The sequence below is a fragment of the Triturus cristatus genome, chromosome 2_2, assembly GCF_964204655.1.
Source record: "Triturus cristatus chromosome 2_2, aTriCri1.1, whole genome shotgun sequence".
Taxonomy (NCBI): domain Eukaryota; kingdom Metazoa; phylum Chordata; class Amphibia; order Caudata; family Salamandridae; genus Triturus; species Triturus cristatus.
The window spans coordinates 558,171,508-558,191,051 of record NC_140582.1 but is presented as its reverse complement, the minus strand read 5'-3'; the positions used below and the strand labels follow the sequence as shown (position 1 = coordinate 558,191,051).

The 19,544-nt window shown below is 44.7% G+C and overlaps 1 protein-coding gene across 4 annotated transcripts in view; it reads left to right on the top strand.

Moving 5' to 3' along the window:
• Positions 1-19,544, top strand: part of MAP9 (microtubule associated protein 9) — a 276,353-nt gene that overhangs the window by 37,181 nt on the left and 219,628 nt on the right. For 2 of the 4 annotated variants that reach the window (XM_085641708.1, XM_085641707.1), the window contains exon 1: positions 4,086-4,262. In XM_085641708.1, coding sequence (XP_085497834.1) covers positions 4,116-4,262 — 147 coding nt within the window. In that variant the 5' untranslated portion in view covers positions 4,086-4,115. Of the gene's footprint in view, positions 1-2,991; positions 3,174-3,520; positions 4,039-4,085; positions 4,263-19,544 lie in introns of those variants that run through there. The other 2 variants (XM_085641709.1, XM_085641710.1) reach the window with 2 other exon arrangements.

The following is a 19,544-nucleotide window of genomic DNA, read 5'->3' as shown; positions in this document are numbered from 1 at the left end:
TAAATATGTCAATTAGGTATACACCATGTTTCGTGGAGAAGCACAAACTCTTTATCAGTGGGAAAGTGCTCAAATTCCTAAGGCCAACAGAAAGATACTGCAAAAAGAGGCAACACATTTGGGGGAAGACCACCCTAAGAATGACAGGTCTAATAGTGACTGAACTGTGTAGGCCTGTGACCTGTAAGAAAGTGATTATTTTGGGTTGGTAGTCACCCACCTCAAGGAAGAACAGTACTAATATGTCATGGTAAAACACAAAGTCACAAAATTAACCTGAGCTCAACCCTTTGGTAGTTACAGCACCGAGCAGACAGACTTATCTTAGTGCTAGGCATAAAGTATTTGTGCAGCTCCAAAACAGTTACAAAGTAAACATTCCAAAACTAAGAATCCCAAACGCAATTAAAAAGAGTAAAGTTTAATAAACAAAATGACACCAAATCAACAATAATCTAATAAGGGTGAAGCAGAGATATGATTTTTTAAAAGTTTTAGATAAAATTAGCTCCAAAACGTACTAAGCACCAATGAAAGTCTATGGAAGTGCTAGACTGGGAATTAGGCGTGATTTCAGGCTAAGCAGAATGGAGCATAGGTCAGATACATCAAGTGAGTTTGTCCCGGTAAAAGATTTTACCTTCTGACTTGGTCTTTTTTTATGGCGTTAATAATCCTACAGCAGGACAAGTCTGAGACTGTTACTAAGGAAGGTGCACAAAAATTGGACACCTTTGCCACAAGGTTTCCCTGGAGGCTCTGTAGTCTTGGAAGTCCAATAATTGTGTTAGTCCCCACCTTTCAGGGTTTCTGGATCAGCTCCTCTGGGTCACTTTTAAGGCTCACAGGACCCAAAAAACAGAATATAGGAAACAGGACTCACCCTAACAGAGGCCAACAGCAAAATCCAGTCCAGGTCCAGTTGATGCTGGTCACTTCAGGAAAAAGGAAGGCCCCTTGCAGATTGTTTTGTCCCTGTAGCCACAAGGAGGTGAGGCAACTGAACATTGTAGTCCTCTTCTTTGTCCAGGGTACAAGACGTAGTAAGTGTAGTCTTTCAGGGCTCCTCCTAGGTCACAAACAGCTGGTCAAGTCCTCTTCTGATTTTCCACAAATTAAGAAAGTTTTCTGAGGAGGGTGCATTGGGATATCAAATTTATGGTTGGTATTAGCCAATGGGTGGTGTTGACTCCTGAACACTCACTAACCAACGGGGAAAAAGTTCCTGGGAGCAACCATACCCACGTTTTGAGCAGTTCCTGTTTGCCTTACTGCAAACAATCCCACAGTGCCCCTAGCTCCTAAAATGCATGATAGGGAAGCATTTGTTTCCTGATGCAGAGCTCGTGTGTTCACCCAGAGTCAGAGGTATAGCCAGGGAAATGAGCAGTCCCCTTCCTGTGTCCACTACAACCCAGTTCTGGGGGTACCTTCCCTCCCAGTGTGTTTGGTGCCATCACTGCTAGTTTGGGTCTTGGGGGCTAACACTTCCTCTTCTTCAAGTCTCAACTTCTCACCTTATACTAAACTGTGAGTGGGTAGTCTTCACGCCTGTCGTTTTCAAGTTAATGAAATTCCCAGACCCAACCCAGCTGTACTTCCTGGGCTGATAGGGATCAAATTCACCACACCCAGTTCATCCTGTCATGAGACCTAAAGCCATTGTTATGCTCTGGGATCAGTTTTCACGCCTCATTAAAGCTAAGCTTCTGCAGGGTAGCTGCTGGCAGGCTAATTCAGATTAGCCTCCAGGAGCTGCTGGCAGGATAAAGGTAAATCACTGTTCCTCAATATTTATAAACATCCAACATCAACAATGAATTGTAGTGTTACTAAATAGCTAAAATATGTAATGACAAATACATGGTCCTTCTTTGTACCATAAGATGAGTAAAAGCCTATTGTTATTGTCAATGACTCAAGATTTTATGGCCAGCTATGAGTTGCTCAGAATATGCGATTGTTATTGTTTCCAAGATTTAAACTGAAAATAGCAGGCACTGCAAAGAGACATTAGTGAGTTGCTATAAATCATGGATTTCCTATGACCAAAGCCATGCCAATTTGTAAGGAAAGCCGGCTATTACAGAATGGATTATTTGTTTGCAAATTTGTTTCATACTAATATTCTAAAATATCTACCATGGTTCCAGACCTCAGGATCCTCCACTTACACGTTATTGTTGCTTTTCCAATAGCACTGTCAAACAATAACGTGTTTAATACTTTCCCTGCTAAACCCATTGTTTCCACTTTGGACAGTGCGCACCTAATCCTCAAGTTGTGTCAGTCCCATGCAACAGAAAATGTATGCAATAGGAATTAAATTAACTGAATAATGCTACACTGGGATACCAATGGAACTGCTACATATGGTGTCAAATGTGTTTCCTGATTAGGAGTGTAATAGATGTCAATGTGTTCATTCGCCAAGTCTTCCCATGAATGTTGGAATAACAACTACAGTCAGCAAATGACTGCTATGATTTTGATGACAGTAGACCCCATATCATGTGATTTCTCCTGAAATAATTGATAAGAAACCAACATATCTGGTCAGTAGATGAGTTGGGAAAAGTTATTTCAGCAAGGGAACTCAAAATGAATGACTCAAGCATGCTTAGATGTTGTATAGAACTAAAGGAAATTGAACATGTGAATAGGAAGGATGACACACTGTCTTTATTTTTCATTTTAATGTCTTTGCCAATACAGGAGTTTAAAATCCTAAAGTAATACGTACTGAACAGTAAGACAAGAGTAATATCTGGAGAAATAGTGGATGGACCAATGTGATAACATTACCATTATGAGAACAGAACATCAGGGCATGAATTCACTCGTTTCTGATATATATATATATCAGTGGACAGGTTCTAATACTTTTCAATATTTCATTGCATGCATACTGTCTGCTTATTTTTTTTGTTTTTCTCCAATTCGATTTATCTTAACATCACTTTCATTTTTGTGTTTTGCTCCCAATTATAGTCTTGACTTTGCTACAACACATTTCAACAATTACGTTTAACAGAGCACAACATATCTGCAAAGACAGTGGCTACGGGATTGGCTTTTCAGTTTCCCACAGCATTATGTCTGATGATGAAAACATTGGCACCACCTTAGCCTACACCAAGAGTCCAAAAACCTCCAAAAGAACCTCATTTCAGGTATAGTTGTTTCACAAGACTGTCCTTGTCTTTCATGATCTGTGTTTGAGTGAATATTTACTTTTCATCAGATTAATCTGGTCCATTTTTAGGTCGAGCCTAGGCAGCGCGCATGTGCTGTCTGGAAGACCTGGAGTAAACACTATACGGAGTGTAATCCCGCCTGCTGCTTGGGATTGGTTCCCTCCTGCGTTGCTATTCAGTCCTGGCTCCCTATTGGTTGGTGGTCCCATACAGCATTTCCGTTTCATGTCAAGGCAGCACCGACTAACTACAGTTTACTTACGCTATAGGTGTTAATCAGTTCCTTTGAGGACTACTTATTTTATTTCCTGATGATTACCCACAGAGGACACACATAACTTTTACATACATGGGTGCTGCGCTTTATGTTTAGCACGGCGCCCGGTTTTATGTTTTGCTGTCAGTTTCGTTATTATTTGTTCCCTGCTTGTTGTGTCTTCGCTGCCCCTTTCACCGTCTGTGTGTGCGCGCCCCACCACTACTTCCCGCCTGTCACTCCTTGTTATTGTTTGTTAACTGCTTGTATCTTCTGTTAAGCCCAACCCTTGCATAGTGCGAACCCACTTCACTACAAGCTGCTGCAGGTAGCTTGCCTCCCTGCCTGCCTGCTGCCACATTCATTATTGCGGCTTTTGTTCTGCCACCAACATATCGGGACCACAACGACCATGACAGTGACGGCAGCATAGCGAGGAGAGGAGAGGCGGAAGATTTGTATTTTAACTAGGGGAAGGCTCACCGCGACCTTCCTCCTACCCCCTCATGACGCAGTCACAAGACGGAAAAGACTCCATGGACCACGGCCTCACAGTGGACCAGAAGGCTCTTGACTGTTCCTGTGGTGGGTTAGCGGCGGTGAACTACTGTTGCTCACAGTTATTAGTTCGATTTCTGTAGCTCCATCTCTTCCATTCTAAAATGGCCAAACCTGGAGGGACACTTCCTAGTTCTTATTCCCTAGAAAGTCCTTTCTCTATCTCTAATACATCACGTAAATACACAAGGTTGGTAAAACGGCATCCTGCTCCTTTGCTTTGGACGCCACACCACTGCTTTGGCGTACAGGTACTTGGTTTCTGTGGGTTGCATTATGTATTAACTTTTATTATTTTTAACCCATTGCAAGTCTTTCCTTTATGCCGATATTTGCACCATCTAGGTAGGAGAGTACCAAGGACTCTGTACCGCATTTGTTTAATTATTCTTATCTTTACTTTGTTTGCTCCAGTGCGGACATGCAGCCAGCGAGATCTGTGAGGAAAAAAGTAGTAATTTGCGAATGACTTGAATGTCCTATTCACATGTACTGACAATATGGTTTTGATCAATATTTGAAAATCCATGAAGTGCATTTCATGTAATGTTAGGAAGTTTATATTCTTTCAAAATGTTGGTCAACATGTGCATGTCGCCACAGTTTCTATTTCCTGCTTTATCAAACAGGTGTGTAATGCAGCCACTTTCACAAGAAATCATCAATTGTATTGGTTAATATGTAGTGATAGTAATAGTATCGCACATCTCATAAATGCTACATAGCAGCACATGTATGTCGCAAGCCTGAGCTCACCAGTGAATCATACAAAATTTACTTGCAAATCTTATCCCCTACCATAAGGGTAGCATTCAGTGTTTCAGCACTTGGGTTAAAAAGTCAGTCTTCGAAATGGTACAGCCTGCTCCACACGGGGTGCCCCTGATGGCATATGTTTTGGAACGGGCAGTAGGAATACCACTGGTGGTAATTTGTTATACCGCCATACCAGCCATTACAGTGGAACATATTAAAAGCACCTTCCCACTCCCGCAGTCTTGGCTGCCTCTCTGTTCATTTAATGGTGCAGTGCACTGCTATGTGAGTCCCTAGGGAGCGCCTCCCTCAGAGAATGGGGCAGATGACAAGGGGTTAAAATGGCAAGCGGGGTGCGGTGACTCCATTCAAATGGGTAACTATTCTGGCAATAAGAACATGCCCACCCTAGCTACTTTTAGGAGGGACTGTACCTTAGAAAACCGGACTGTTGAAGCAGCGTTATTCCGCATTAAGTCACAATCACTACATCTTACTAAAGGGCGTTCATGTTTATTTCCATGCAGAAACAGAGCAAGGTTTAAAAATAAATTTGAGAATAAACCAGGCCTTAGGCCAACAGAGTCAAAACACATTGTCAGCATCTTCAGCATCCTCTAGTTTGTCTTTTCTTTCTTTTTTTGTTTTTGTTTGGACCTCTACTGAACAGAGAATCCCCAATACTTCTTAGTGGGCGCTAACGCAGGCCCGTCAGCATTTCTCCTCACTTGCCCTCCACGTTGTAGGGGTGCATAGGAAGTTGCCTATACAAGCGCTTAATAATCAAGTGCTCGATATTTGTGCCTTCAGTGTCGAATTGAATGGTGCAGTAGCAAGCGTATGTGACACCATTTGGCCACAAACACAAGTGCCTTAGGTTTGTATTTTTGCATTCATAAATGTATAGATACAATGTCTACCTCACAATCTATACATTAACAACGCCGTTTTATTCAATTTGCAAAATTATTTCCTGATACTTTGCCAGGTGCATCCGTGTATCTTTTAAAAAATGGCTGCCTAGTCCGTTTTTTAAATGTCCTTTAACCACCATAATTTATTACGTTATTGGTACTGAAGCTTTCATAAATAAAAAATGATGTTTCTTTTTCAGGAATACCATGTTTTAATTTCCTGAATTTGTGTGCAATAAAAGACTGCCTTTCTTTGTAATTATGTTTAATTGCTTTTAAACTTGGTATCACAAACCGCGCAAATACACTCCACGCCATGCCACATAATATCAATCCACACACTTTCACTCAATGCCACACACTTCCATGCCACACATTTCCATGCCACACATTTCAGCTCTACACATTCCATTCTACACCACTTAATTCAACAACATACCACATATTTCAACTCAACAACACCATTACGCAACACATACATCCATTCTGCACCACAGAATTCCACATCATGTCACAAAATTCAACAGCACACCCCATAATTAAATTCCACATAATTACACTCCCTGACACACAATACCATTCCACACAATTCCAGTACACTCAATACCACATAATTACTATCTACATAATTCCACTGCACACAATGCCACATAATTCCACTACACAAATTCACTCCATACAATTCCATAATTAAAAATTCCAATCCAACCCACATAATTCCACTCCACATCACATACATCTACTCCAAACCAAAACACATGGGTAAAAACAATATCATTTACAACACCAATGACTCTAACTCTCACAAATGCGAGACCTATTGCATTGGAAATGCTTGTTTAATGTATGGTCTAATGATACTAGACGATAATGGGGCACCTTCATCTGCTCTGTTTTCTATTGTGTAACACAATACAGGAATGCCATGCAATAGCATCCCTTAAACTTGTGCAAACCTACTGCAGCCAACATTATGGTTTTGTTGTCAATTTTAATTTACGATTGCAAGAGTCCCTGGGTCTTCCTACCGAGGTGCCTCACTTTTTCCACCATTGAGATGCCTGTGCTGCAGTTGTTGAACTAAGGATGTGGGGGTCTAATGTGATATTTTCCATCATTCATACATTTGTGAGTGGGTAGGAAGCTCAGCTTGAGGAGAATGCAATGGAATAGAGAAAGCAATATAACAAGGATTTAGTAATGCTAACACAGGTTTGAACACCGGTCTCAGAGAAAGAAGACAATTCAGTTAATTTGTAATTCAAAAATGTTTTTGACAGTGCTCAGACAGAGACAAATTATATTGTGTGAAGGAGCACAGTTTATGTGTTGCAAATTATTGACCTTTAAGCTTTCACAGAGCTCTCCTGGTGTGCTGTAAAAAGATATCCCTCTGCGTGAAAGGACTACTGCTGACAGTTGTGTATGAATAAGGGTGCCTTCAACTATCGTCTCTGGTGGGTGAAGTGGGGATGTTGTTTATTAATCACAAAGGGATCCGAATGGTCAGATCTTAGTGCTCTCACACAACCGATAGGGTGTCATGCTTCATCATAGCGCACTCCTTGTCAGGCCGGCGATGCAATGCTTGACAGGCCTAGGGGCTCTGTATCGGAGATCTTTTGATCCTTAACGCTGTTCAGATGAATGCATGTGGGGGATTATGAAAACTAGGGTGGTGACAAAAGTAAGATTAAAAGAGTCTAAGGGAACCAAGGAAATATTTATGGAGTAGCGGTCCCTTGACCCACTAAAAATGGTCGGGTTATCCTGAGGTCACAATGTACCCTGCTAGCTAAAATGTGAGAAATATGGTGGGGTCGACATGTTTCACTTCTATGTTGCCAGGAGGGTCAATCGGCATTTCATCAGGACCTAAATCAAATTAATCCTACCCTGTACAAGTCTGTTGGCCCAACTAAAGGTCATGGGAACCCACCAGAGCAACACATACTGCACCTGAATCGATGCAGTGGGGCTGATTCCACCTATAAGAGAAGACAAAATAAACTGAAAAAAATAAATGTTACCGTCGGGAATATAAACTATTAAAAGAAAAACTTTTCCAGGAATACTCTAATACAATATTTCTCTTTCTGCCCAAAGTAAACAACTGTTATGTCATGTCCTGAACAGAGGGAAAAGGCCAGGAAGCAGAATTCAACTGAAAAGGCCACAGATGTAACAATAATAGAGTAGAAGTTGTTAATTCTATGTAAAAGTGTATACATTTCTGTAGTCATGTTTTACCTCAGTATGAAAATACACTTGTCTGCAAAGATGCAAGAAAGAATCTTGGGGAGTCATTTAGAGGTTGACGGATACCTTATCCACCTACATTGTAGTTCAACTAAGTCATTTAAAGATGAACGATCTCCAAAGGTAGAACCTTAGCTGGCTCTGCCAGTGGAAACCCTTGATCTGGTGGTCCATCCCTTAGCTGAACCACCATATTTACAGCAGGATGATGTTGCTGGATTTCCCTGCCCAGGGCCACAATGTGAATCAGTCCCAGATGTGGAAAAGAAACAATGGCCATACAACACTGATCTAACGCTCCCTGCGTGTCACAGCCATATATTTTTACATTTCTTAAACAAACTCCCATCTTGGGAGTTTGTTCCAGAAAAACTAAAAAAGAATGCATGTAGAGCTAACAGTCATGTATCCGCTCTACATTGTGGTGTGCCTTCAATGCATCTGCCACACTAAAGGATGCACTGAAGGCACCGAGATCTCTGCCAGGCAAACAGAGAACATCGAACTCGGTGAAAGGAATCTTTGGTTTTATCCCTATCCTAAATAGGGAGGGGATACTGCCACTGTGATCTGGCAGCCTTTGAGTTAATGGGCAGTAAGTCTCCACCAATGGGCTGAAAGTCCCACAGTTTCTCAACTCAAAATGATGTGGGAAAACCATGACTTTGGTGAGGTAGGAGCGCCACCTGCTCTGCCAAACTTTAAAGGACCCCCCTTCATTTCTCTCTATGACAGTTGGTTCTATTGCATGGAAGAAATGTGAGTAGTCCTGTTTTGAGAAATTCACCCTCGCTCCTCCTAGAATAATGTACTTAAACACTTCAACTGGAATAGTTCCTCTCTAGGAAAACATAGGCCCTAAGTGTGGTGGAATCTTAAGACTGGCCAATGAGATTGCAGGGGATCCGAATGGTCAGATTTTAGTGCCCTCACTCACCCGATAGGGTGTCATGCTGCATCATAGGGTGCTCCTCGTCAGGCCGGCGCTGCAATGCTTTACGGTCCTGGGAGCTCTTTATCAAAGATCTTTTGATCTGTAACACCATTAAGATGAGTGCAGGTGGGGGGATTATCAAAACTAGGGTGGTGACAATTGAGAGTAAATGAGTCTAAGGGACCGAAGGAAATATTTATGGGGTAGTGGGTCCTTGACCCACTAAAACGGTGGGGCTACCCTGGGGTCACAATGTACCCTGAAAGCTATAAGGTGGGGTCGACAATGTTTCACGCCTATGTTGCCAGGTGGGTCAATCGGCATTTCATCAGGACCTAAATCAAATTAATCCTACCCTCTACAAGTCTGTGGGCCCAACTAAAGGTCATGGGAATCCACTAGAGCAACGCATACTGCACTTGAATCAAAACAACTTCCTATGATAGAGAGAACCCCCAACCATGATGCTTGTTTTAATTCTGAGCTAGCGTTTCTTCAGACCAATCAATCAAACTATACTGGCTGGCAGTATTTTGACTTGTAACCATGGCACCTTGGAGTCGTGTTTCTCATGTAGCGTTACTTATACGTGGTTTCAAACACAGGTGATAGATTGTCTCAGTGTAATGTTGTGTGTGGTTTAAGGTGCACAGACACCCTTTACTCGCTTGAAGGAGGAAAGTGCCAGGGCACTCGCCAGGAGGCCAGCACAGCGTGCACCACATAGTACCACTGCCAGCGCAGTCAAATGCAGTAGCATAATGATTTAAACAGGCATGACTGGCAGGCATGTCAAATCAAGTTCCAGTGCCCGTGAAGTTGAAGGTTTTAATAACTAATAGAATAAGAGTAACAAAACTAGCTGTGCATCAATGTTACATGCCTTTCATGTGCTTTGCACAGAAGGAGTAAAATGTGGTGTACCTTTCCCCAAAAACTCACCTGCAGCTGTGTCTAGTGCAAAACTGCAACCGCTTCACATTTGCTTGTTAAGTGCCGCTCTCAGTGTGGAGGGCTTCAGATGTAGGCCGGAGCCTAGAACTAAACAATATGGAAGAACACATTTTGGAAGCATCAATGGTGCGCTGCTGGCAGAGTGTCTGCGGTGAGAGGCCCTACATTCACTCATTAGTTTTGCTGGCAGCACCGCACAATGATCAGTACATAATCCGGCAGGGATTTGATGTCACGTGCATGCCCCCAGCTCGCAGCTAACCCTAAGCGGCAGGAGGGGAAGACCAGATGCAGGGTTTTGTGCCGCTGGCATCACTGGCACATCCAATGCAAGGGTTCGAGTCCTACCACCGGCGGCAAATGTTAGAAGGGCGTCGTTGTAGGGAGAGGATTCCAGGACTTGCCGGTCGAGCGGGTTATATAAACGGCACTACAAATGCCCATTAGCCCGCACTGTCAATTACACCAGTGCAATAGTATGTCACCACTGCTCAGAAGACCATTGGTGTGGGCATCCTGTCAGGGTTTCGAACTAAAGCACCAGTGTGAGCCGCAATTGTTATCTAGCTTGTGTCTGAAGGATCACTATTAGTGGCTTTGTACTAGCCACCTATCAAGTATGTGATTCTTAACTATATACTAGCTGACTGGGGATTGACTCTCGGTAGGACTGGCACAGGTGGATTCAGGCGAATGCCGGGGTCATAGATATGCCCAGCGCTAGGGACAGGAGCATTCACTTACCCCCGAGGGGTTACCCTGGCTAGGGAGCTTTCTTTCCCATTAGTACAAATGTTGCCCTTCAGCTAGCACTGGTACAGGCACTCGCACAGTTGGTAAGCACCCACACAACCAGCTGTGACAACTGTCAAACTTACCTACTGGCAAATGAGGGCCATTCCTGCTCTGGATTACCTAGGAAGGTTGTATTTTATTACAGGAACAGGGCCTAGCCGGTCCCAACACTGTATTGGCAGAGTACTTCATGAGAGTCATACGCAGAGGGAAGGGATGTGGTGTGAGCTATGTGCTACTGTTCCAGAGGGTTATCTCGAGTAGCACTGTGGAGGATTATATCAAGGGAGATGGAAACACAAAAGAATTCAGCAACCTGCAGTCCCAGGCACCAAGAAAGAGGAGAGGTAAAGCTGGTTAGGAATAGTCCTACTGGAGAGAGACCAGAGTATTAACTGGTGCCAGCGCTGCCTCAAATTCAGTACCACAGACGGTAAGGTGCTCGCTATGAGTGGGGGGGGGCATCATGCAGAGCACATGATGGTTAAAGAGTTAGTTGAGCATTTATCCTCTTTCCTTTTGGTTAATTACATTTCATAAATCACGAACCAATTTAGCACAGTAAGCTAGGATCCGGCACGGAAGAGAGGCAGGCTAACCGGGAGTTATTGGGTAGGACGAGAAGTGTCCCCAGTCTTTAAATATATGTTGAGAGGTGCCACAATACGTTAGCTGAAACCAGACTAATGACCTCCAGCCTGGTACTAGTTGATCAATATTAATGAGCGATGATCTGTGGGTTAAGGAATGTAGGTGGGAGATTCGGTTCAATTTCCAGAGTCACACAAAACCGCTTAGAGGTTACATTGCTTTTGGAAGAGTAGGAGGGCTGAAAAGCTGTGCTCAGTCATACCGGCAGCACAGCGCCCGTAAAAAAGCTTGCTGGTGCCAGCATAAGCTAATCATGATTTTAGTGATGCTGAAAGTGAGCTATGCTACACAGCTACACAAAATGCCGATAGAATAGAAACAAACTAGGGGCATTCGCAGACAGCAACCCCACTCAGAATCACAACTGCATACTGGGGGGGTTGGGAGGGGGGGGCAATATTTCTAAAAAGGTGTTGGGGATTCAATCAACAATAGGGGCTGGGTCATTAGAACCCATCGGGCGTGGACTAATAGTCAACAACAAAGTACTTGGCGCATGTGGGACCAGGGTACGGTGCACAACACAACCTGAGGACTAGTAGCACCGGCTGGACATGTTGAGGGGCTCTCTTCTCGAGAAGGAATAGAAGGATGGATGCGAAGGGTAGGCTAAGTCACACACAATGAATAAAGAGAATACAGGTGGACCAGGGCAACCTTGATCTGCAGCCCCTTGGGCTGAATCATGGGATAAATTACATTAGGAGAACAGTATTCCCAAAGGGGTGCATCTGCACTCCAGTCATATCCAGAAATTATCCTTGACTAATGAGCCCATATACTTTAAGAATCTTCAAATTAGGCCCATGCGAGGGGCGGTGGCACGAGCCTCACCATTTAGATAGGTGAGGCGGTGCTGGAAAAAAGCTGAATTCAGAGAACCCTTCTTCCGGGGTGTCCACAGGAGTACACAGACGAAAAGGTTCAGCTGCCTGGCAGGGAGCGATAGGTTCCTCCAGAACATCGTACAGGGGCTAGAACGAATTTTCTTGTGGGCCTGAGGGGAGCTGTCAGTGGTCGGTAAACCACATTCAGCGTGGCAGGAGTCATACGGTTTAACAATAAATATCTTCACATCATGACATAAGAGGGCAATTGCCTGAACAAGGTCCTTGGGATGCCTTAACGGCAGGGACTCTTGAGACAAGTGTAATTGCCCGAACAAGGTCTTTGGGATGCCTAACAGCAGGCATACTTGGGGCATAAGGTAAAATGGTCAGCGCGGGGGGGACCCGGCACATGCAGCCCAGGCATGGACACAGGGCCACAAATGCCACAGATTCGGTAGCAAGTTGAAGCCTTGAAGCCATGACCCACTGTACCAAGTGACAGAAGTAGAACTGTCACAGCAGTTGTAAGCAATTTATGACAACCTGGAAGCGACATCATGACTGTAAGGTTGATGCATTGTAGAATTAGAAAAATTATGGTCATTAAGATGGAATAAAGTATAGGAGGTATACTGTAAAACCTGTTATGCACTGGCTTACGTTATAATCCGAGATAAGCACAATGCCATCATGTCAAGTGTGTACTAACGTATGATGTGGGTAAACTGCGGCCGTTCTAATGCCATATAGGTCTTGATGTATATAATTGAACAGAATGAATGAATAAATGAACGTCGAGAGGTCCTTAAGATGCTCGCACTGCTGAGGCGGGAGGGGGTTGCCGCCGACTGAGAGGCACAGCCAAACCTAAAGGGAAGGTGGCTAACACCCCTCTCCTTCCCCGTGGGCAGCAGACAGAGGCCACGGCAGCAGCAGGGCATGAGTATGCACCAAAAAAGGAAACGGGTCGGTGAATGACCAGGGCAGTTTGGGTTCAAAGGTCTCAAGGGGGAAGGGCATGGTCACAAGTGCGGCCATAAAGGCGACCGAGACAAGCAGTCCCCCGGTTTGTCACCAGAAGAAATTGATCCTACGGACACCAGAGAATGCGGACGTCGCAGCTGCAGTGAGACGAGGGGGCAGGGAGCCACAAGGGTTAACAATAAATATCTTCACATAAGGACGTAAAAGGGCAATTGCCCGAACAGGGTCCTTGGGATATCTTAATGGCAGGGAGGCTTGAGACAAGTGCAATTACCCGAACTAGGTCCTCCTTGTGATGCCTAACGGCAGGGACTCTGGAGTCAAGTGGCCAGGCAAGGTCCTTGGAATGCCTCACGGCAGGGGTACTTGAGGCATAAGGTAAAATGGTCAGTGCAGGGCGGACACAGCACTTGCAGCCCAGGCATGGACACAGGGTCACGAACGCCTCACATTGGGTAGCAAGTTGAAGCCTCGAAGAAGCGACCCGCTGTACCAAGTGACAGAAGTAGGACTGTCACAGCAGTTGGAAGCAATTTATGACAACCTGGAACAGACATCATGACTGTAAGGTTAATGCATTGCAGGATTAGACAAATAATGGTCATTAAGATGGAATAAAGTATAGGAGGTATACTGTATAACCTGTTATGAGATGGCTTTCGTTGTAATCTGAGATAACACAAAATGAGCATGATATTGACCAATGCCATCATGACAAGTGTGTACTAACGTATGACGTGAATAAACTGCTGCCGTTCTAATGCCACAAATGTCTTTGTGTATATAATTGATGGAAATTAATAAATGGCGGGAGGGCCCAGGAGATGCTCGCTTAGCTGGTTGGTATACGCAGGAATTAGTCAAAGGGTAGAGGCATTAGTGCAAGTATGTGACAAAGTATAAGGGTTATAAGTGGTTCAGTGCATGAATGGATGGATGGATGAATGATTGCATCCAAACACTTCCAGCTATAAGACAAAGATACTGGCTCTACCAGTGCTTTTTAGGTCGAGCCTAGCGCAGCGTGCATGCGCTGCTCTATGGGAGGCTTCTTGTGAGCACTCCAAACTTCTCCGTGTGAGTCTGACTCCTCCCACACATTGGATTGGCCTTTGTGTGTGTCTTTCAATAATGAAAGCACGCAAATGGCCAAAGGCGGGTGCATGTCCCACCTCCTTTCTAATGTGTCACTCCCACAGCGTTTTGGTCTCGGGAGTGAGCAGCGGCGTGCAGGGTGGTAGCTGCATTCCTTCCACAGCGGGGTCCTTTAACAAGGCTGTTTCCGATTATGTGCGCTTCTGGGAGGGGTCAGGGGGTGAGGGCTGGGGCTTTGAAGGTGTCTGTTTACACTTTACTTTTCTCCGTATGTTTTTCTTACCCGGTTCTCAATGTAGTTATTTTCAAAAGCCTTCGGTCGATTTAAGTGCCAAACCGTGTGATTTCTGTCTCCTGACTGCGCACACTGGGTTTTGTTTTTGGTTATTCTTCAGATCTATTTCCCAGCCTGCTTTCATCTGTATTTGTGATTTTATGGAGGTGTTGCTTCGTCTTGCACACGCTAATGTTCTCATGTGACTGAGCGAATTCGGTTTATTTTATGAACGTTTTCAACCTTTTCCGGCCCCACCTGTTTTTGTTTTTGATGCACAGCAGTGGCAATGTTCCTGTATGAGAAGCTGATGTCTCTTTCCCTAGCTTACGTGTGGCTTTCTTTAATATTTGTGTATTTGTGTCTCTGTCCGAAATGTAAATGCATTTGAAGGTACCTCGCAGATTCTTCAAGCTAAGACGTGCTTCTTTGTCTTCTAAAATAAAAATGCACTGGCTTTGTAGATTTCTCAAAAGATATTTCAAAGGTTCCTCAAACATTTGCCTCACCCGGCAAGAAGTGCTTTCCATTGCTGCTTTCTCCTCCCTTCAAGATGGTATTATCATTTACTAGAGGTCTTTGCAATAACCACAAAACACCTCTCGGCGGCGTTTGACACCGTGAACCACACCATACTGGTGCAACGGCTGAGAGATTTGGGAGTGGGAGGAACCGCCTTAGCCCTATTAGCCTCCTTTTTGGAAAATAGAGAGCATAGACTATTCTGGGAGGATATGAAATCTGATAGCTTCCATCTCCCCTGTGGAGTGCCACAGGGATCGGCCCTCTCCCCTACTCTTTTTAATCTTTATGTCACACCTTTGGCTAACCTCGTCAGGAAACATGGTTTCACGTTAGTATCGTACGCTGATGATTCCCAACTAATAATATCAACTATTAATCAGCCTGAATCAGTTGCATGCAGATTTCATGCGTGCATTTCGGAGATCATGTCCTGGATGGGCCAACATTTTCTAAAAATAAACACTGATAAAACAGAGGTGATGGAGTTTGGACCTGGCCTGCCGTTGTGGAATCAAGCATGGTGGCCGAGAGAGGCGGGAGAATGTCCCTCCCCTGTAGAGGTCAGAAACCTGGGGGTCTTCTTTGACAGCAAACTTAATTTTGCTGCTCAAGTCAACAGCCTGACGTCTTCATGTTTCTTTTTACTGAAAACGCTCAGAATTTTTTTTCCTTACATACCCCAGGAACTACAAAAAACGGTAATGGTGGCCCTTTTTCTCTCTAAGCTAGACTACTCTAACGCTCTTTTTTTAGGGATAAATAAGTTTCAATTGTTGAAGCTACAGTCCCTGCAAAATGCATAATTGCAGGCTAAATGACTTTCTTAGTGTTAGAAACGGGGTAGCGTGATGCGGAGCGGGTAGGACAAACTCGAAGACATTGTGTAAAGCATCTGCGCAGCACACACAGGCGACACACCAGGCACAGTACAGAAAGAGACTCCACACCAGATTAGGTGAAAAATAACTTGTGTATTATGAAAAACACACCAGAAGGCAATCACAGTTACGAACACGGTACCAACTGACAACCAGCAATCGCTTACAGGGGGGGACTATTTACAGGGCAGGGCCAATCGGGCCGCTGCCAGAACCATCATGAGTCCACGAATAAATGAAAGTCCATAAGCAATAATGTCTCACCGGCCGTACGTACTGGAGAGAAGACATGCACTTGGCATAAATCACTTTAGGCATTTATCAAGGTAGGCCTAAACATAAAACCAGCCACGTAGGCATTAGGGAAAATCATTAGGCATAGAGACATTAGCATAGAGCATACGCATGTGAGCACTGAGGCATCATCATTATGAAAGCATTAGGCGTACCCAGCTTGGCTTAGGCAAAAACCTAGAAATAACTCTTAGGCATAGAAACACAATTATGCAGCCTACCAGCTTACGTCACCTTGGGCCTAAACTCCTGAGGCATAAAAGCAAAATCATTAGGCATCAGTCATGAGGTATCAGTCACATTGGGCATAACATAACCTTGGGCATAACCTTATGCATATAAGCACATTATACTTCATACCCACACAAGTACCTTGGGCCTCTCCTCAATGTGAACATCAGGCCTACCAACAGTGTAAGGCATCAGGCATAGAATAAAAACATTAGATAAAAATCCCATTAACAGTGGGTATAACATTAGCGTAAGTCAGAGCAGGCCTAAACAGGTGCATGGGGCATTTCTTTAGGCGTAAAAGCACATTATGCATTTTATCAGCATACATGAAGAATGAGGCAGGCCAACATGGTGCAGAAAACACATTATGCCAAACATCAGTAGTTCGTCATGGGAATACCACCTGGGTGTATAACCCACCATGCATCCCAAACCATATGCCCCTCGTGGCAGCTGCCTACTGTCCAGCGGGGCAGTTGTGGAAAATAAATGCAGCGCTGTCCGTGGGATGCAGGACTAAGAGTCCTGGGGGCTGAAAAACAGTTGTAGCACTTCACAAGGCGCTAGACAGCAAGCAGAGCACAGTCAATGCACATATAGCACTCTGGCAGCACAGCGCTGCAGGACCCATGCACCTTCTTCTCCTGGGCAGAGGCTGGAGGCAGCACTCACGAGGCGCTAGATGTCTCACAGTCCCAGGGTCCCACCCGAGAGAGTAGCACCCACGCTCCTCACTTCCTTGGAGTGCAGGCAATCAGAAGATAGCGCTCACGAGGCGCTAGGCGGCAGGAAAGTTCTTAGGGGCTTGGATAGCGCTGCAGTCCTCACAAGGCGCTAGGCAGCAAGAAGAGCCCAGTCACTCCAAATATAGTGCCCACGAGGTGCTAGGGGAACATGCAGGGGGACTCCCTCACCAGACGTCAGCTGCAGGATCCACGCTCCTCTTCTCTTTGGGGATGGAGATATAGCGCTATGACAGCACCGCGCTGCAGGCGTCAGCTTCTCCTCTGGCAATCAGGAAAGTTGTGCCTCCCAGGTGCTAGGGAGCTGACGAGGATCCAGAGTCCCACACAAGGAAGTAGTGCCCACACTCCTCACCGCCTGGGAATACAGGCAGTCAAAGTTTAGCGCTCACGAGGCGCTAGGGCAGTGGGGCAGGCAGGCAAGGCTGGGCAAGATCAGCAGACAGTGGGCACTCAGTACAGGACAACAGCTCCTAGAAGCAGTCATCTCCCATAAAGTGGCACTCCTCCTGACATAGCAGTCTTCACTCCAGCAAAGGCTCTCACTGGCCCTGTGGACAGCAGAGGGATACAGATGGCTTAGAGGCCAGCACACAGGCCCTTGGCAGAGTGTCCCCTCTCAATCAAGTTCATGTTCAGTCCGAGCACATGGAGGCACAGCTCCTCTACATATCCTCCCCTCCTCCCACCTACCAGAAAGGGCTAGAACCTTCTAGAAGGCTCCTGGCAGTTCCCAACAGTCACTGTGGGGGAGGTGTAGAGCGCCCTGGGTGCCAGGCTTCCCTCCAAAATCTGGGGGTGCTGGGAAACCAACGACTAGACTGGCAACCTACCTCAGGCAGGCAGCACAAGCACACAGAAATGGCGTCCATTTTAAAAGTAACATTGCTTTACAACAGTACAAATAAATCTGCGCATGCCATTGCGCAGCAGGTATTATTTTCCTCTCACACCACACATGGCATATACATTTCCTACCATGGGGGAGATGTCCCCTAAAGGGGGGGGGGGGGTTCCTAATATGCCTATGTAAGGCAGGAAGCACACACATTTGGCACTGCTAACCAGCGCTAAAGTGTCCAACGTCCTACAACCACTCATTCCACAACAGCAAAAAGGCCAGGTCCAACACTTAGACTTTAACGTCACCTGCTGCCAAGACTGCACCTTGTGTGGGTGAGCATGGGGAGAAGGTCAGAATTTCGCCATCCATTATGATAGGGTCCTACAGAGTCTAGTTTGAACTCAGGTGATGTAAGGTTTAGTTTTCATTATCATCATACTTGGACGTGGGCTGAACATACTAACCAAGCCATAATTATCTTCACCTGGGTGAAATCTCTTTCATACAGACCATACCTACTTCTCAAAGAATTATTCCCAAGCTTATTGAAGAGAGTAATCTGTACCAAGCTGCCTGCGTGACATAACTAGTTTAGCTGGTGAATGGTGCAGTGGAGGAGGGAAGTCAAAACAAGCCGTCTCTTATTGTGTTTCACTTCCATGATTATTTAACACTTTCACTTCACTATTGTATAATGATAGCAAAGACTCCTTTATCACAACTTTACAGAACTTTGACCCGCTGCTGCAAATAGCCTGGGTCCCAGGTTTTGGCGACATTTATTTCATTCTCTGATGTACATGTCCTGGGATTTCTTAGTTAACCACTTGGGCGGCACCAATGATTGAGAGCCCAACACCATGTTTAAGCTTTGCACCAAAGAACCTAAGATGGGAGAACATGTAATATACTGTTAATGACAGAATTTTCCACAGGCACAGTTTAAGGTGAACATAATTCACAGATGACTCAAAGGAGGCATTAGCTGGAGTTCTGTGATCTTCTCGTACTGTTACAAGTACGTCCTACGAGAAGCACAAGACTGAGAGTAAACGTGGTGATAGAGCGCGGGTTACCAGCTCTGGTCACACAAACACCTCATTCATACAATAAGCTAGTAAAACCCTGCTGACATCAGTTTTGTATAATACCTGTAATTTTGTTATTCACCTTTACCAAGTCTTATCAACTTGATAATTATAATTTCCCTTTTCTCAATGAATCAGGTTGCTGTGTTAGTTTAAGGTAGAATGACATTTACCTCTTTACTCTGAATAACCACAGACTCAGGAAGTTTTGAAGACCTTTATCTAAATTAATTTGTGAGTCAAAATTCAATTACAGTAACCACCTTCATTTCAAGAGGCAAAGTACACAAAAATAATTCATAGTAAAGTTAAATGATCAATGATGACGGTACCTGGAAAAGGGAGGAGGGAGAAAGGGAAAGCAGGCATAAAAGACAGATTTTGCTGATTATATTTATCTGTGGTCTAAGATGAACCTAACTCCGTAGATAGGGGCCAGATGGAATCTCCAGGACAGATTACAGATAGAAGATCAGGCAGA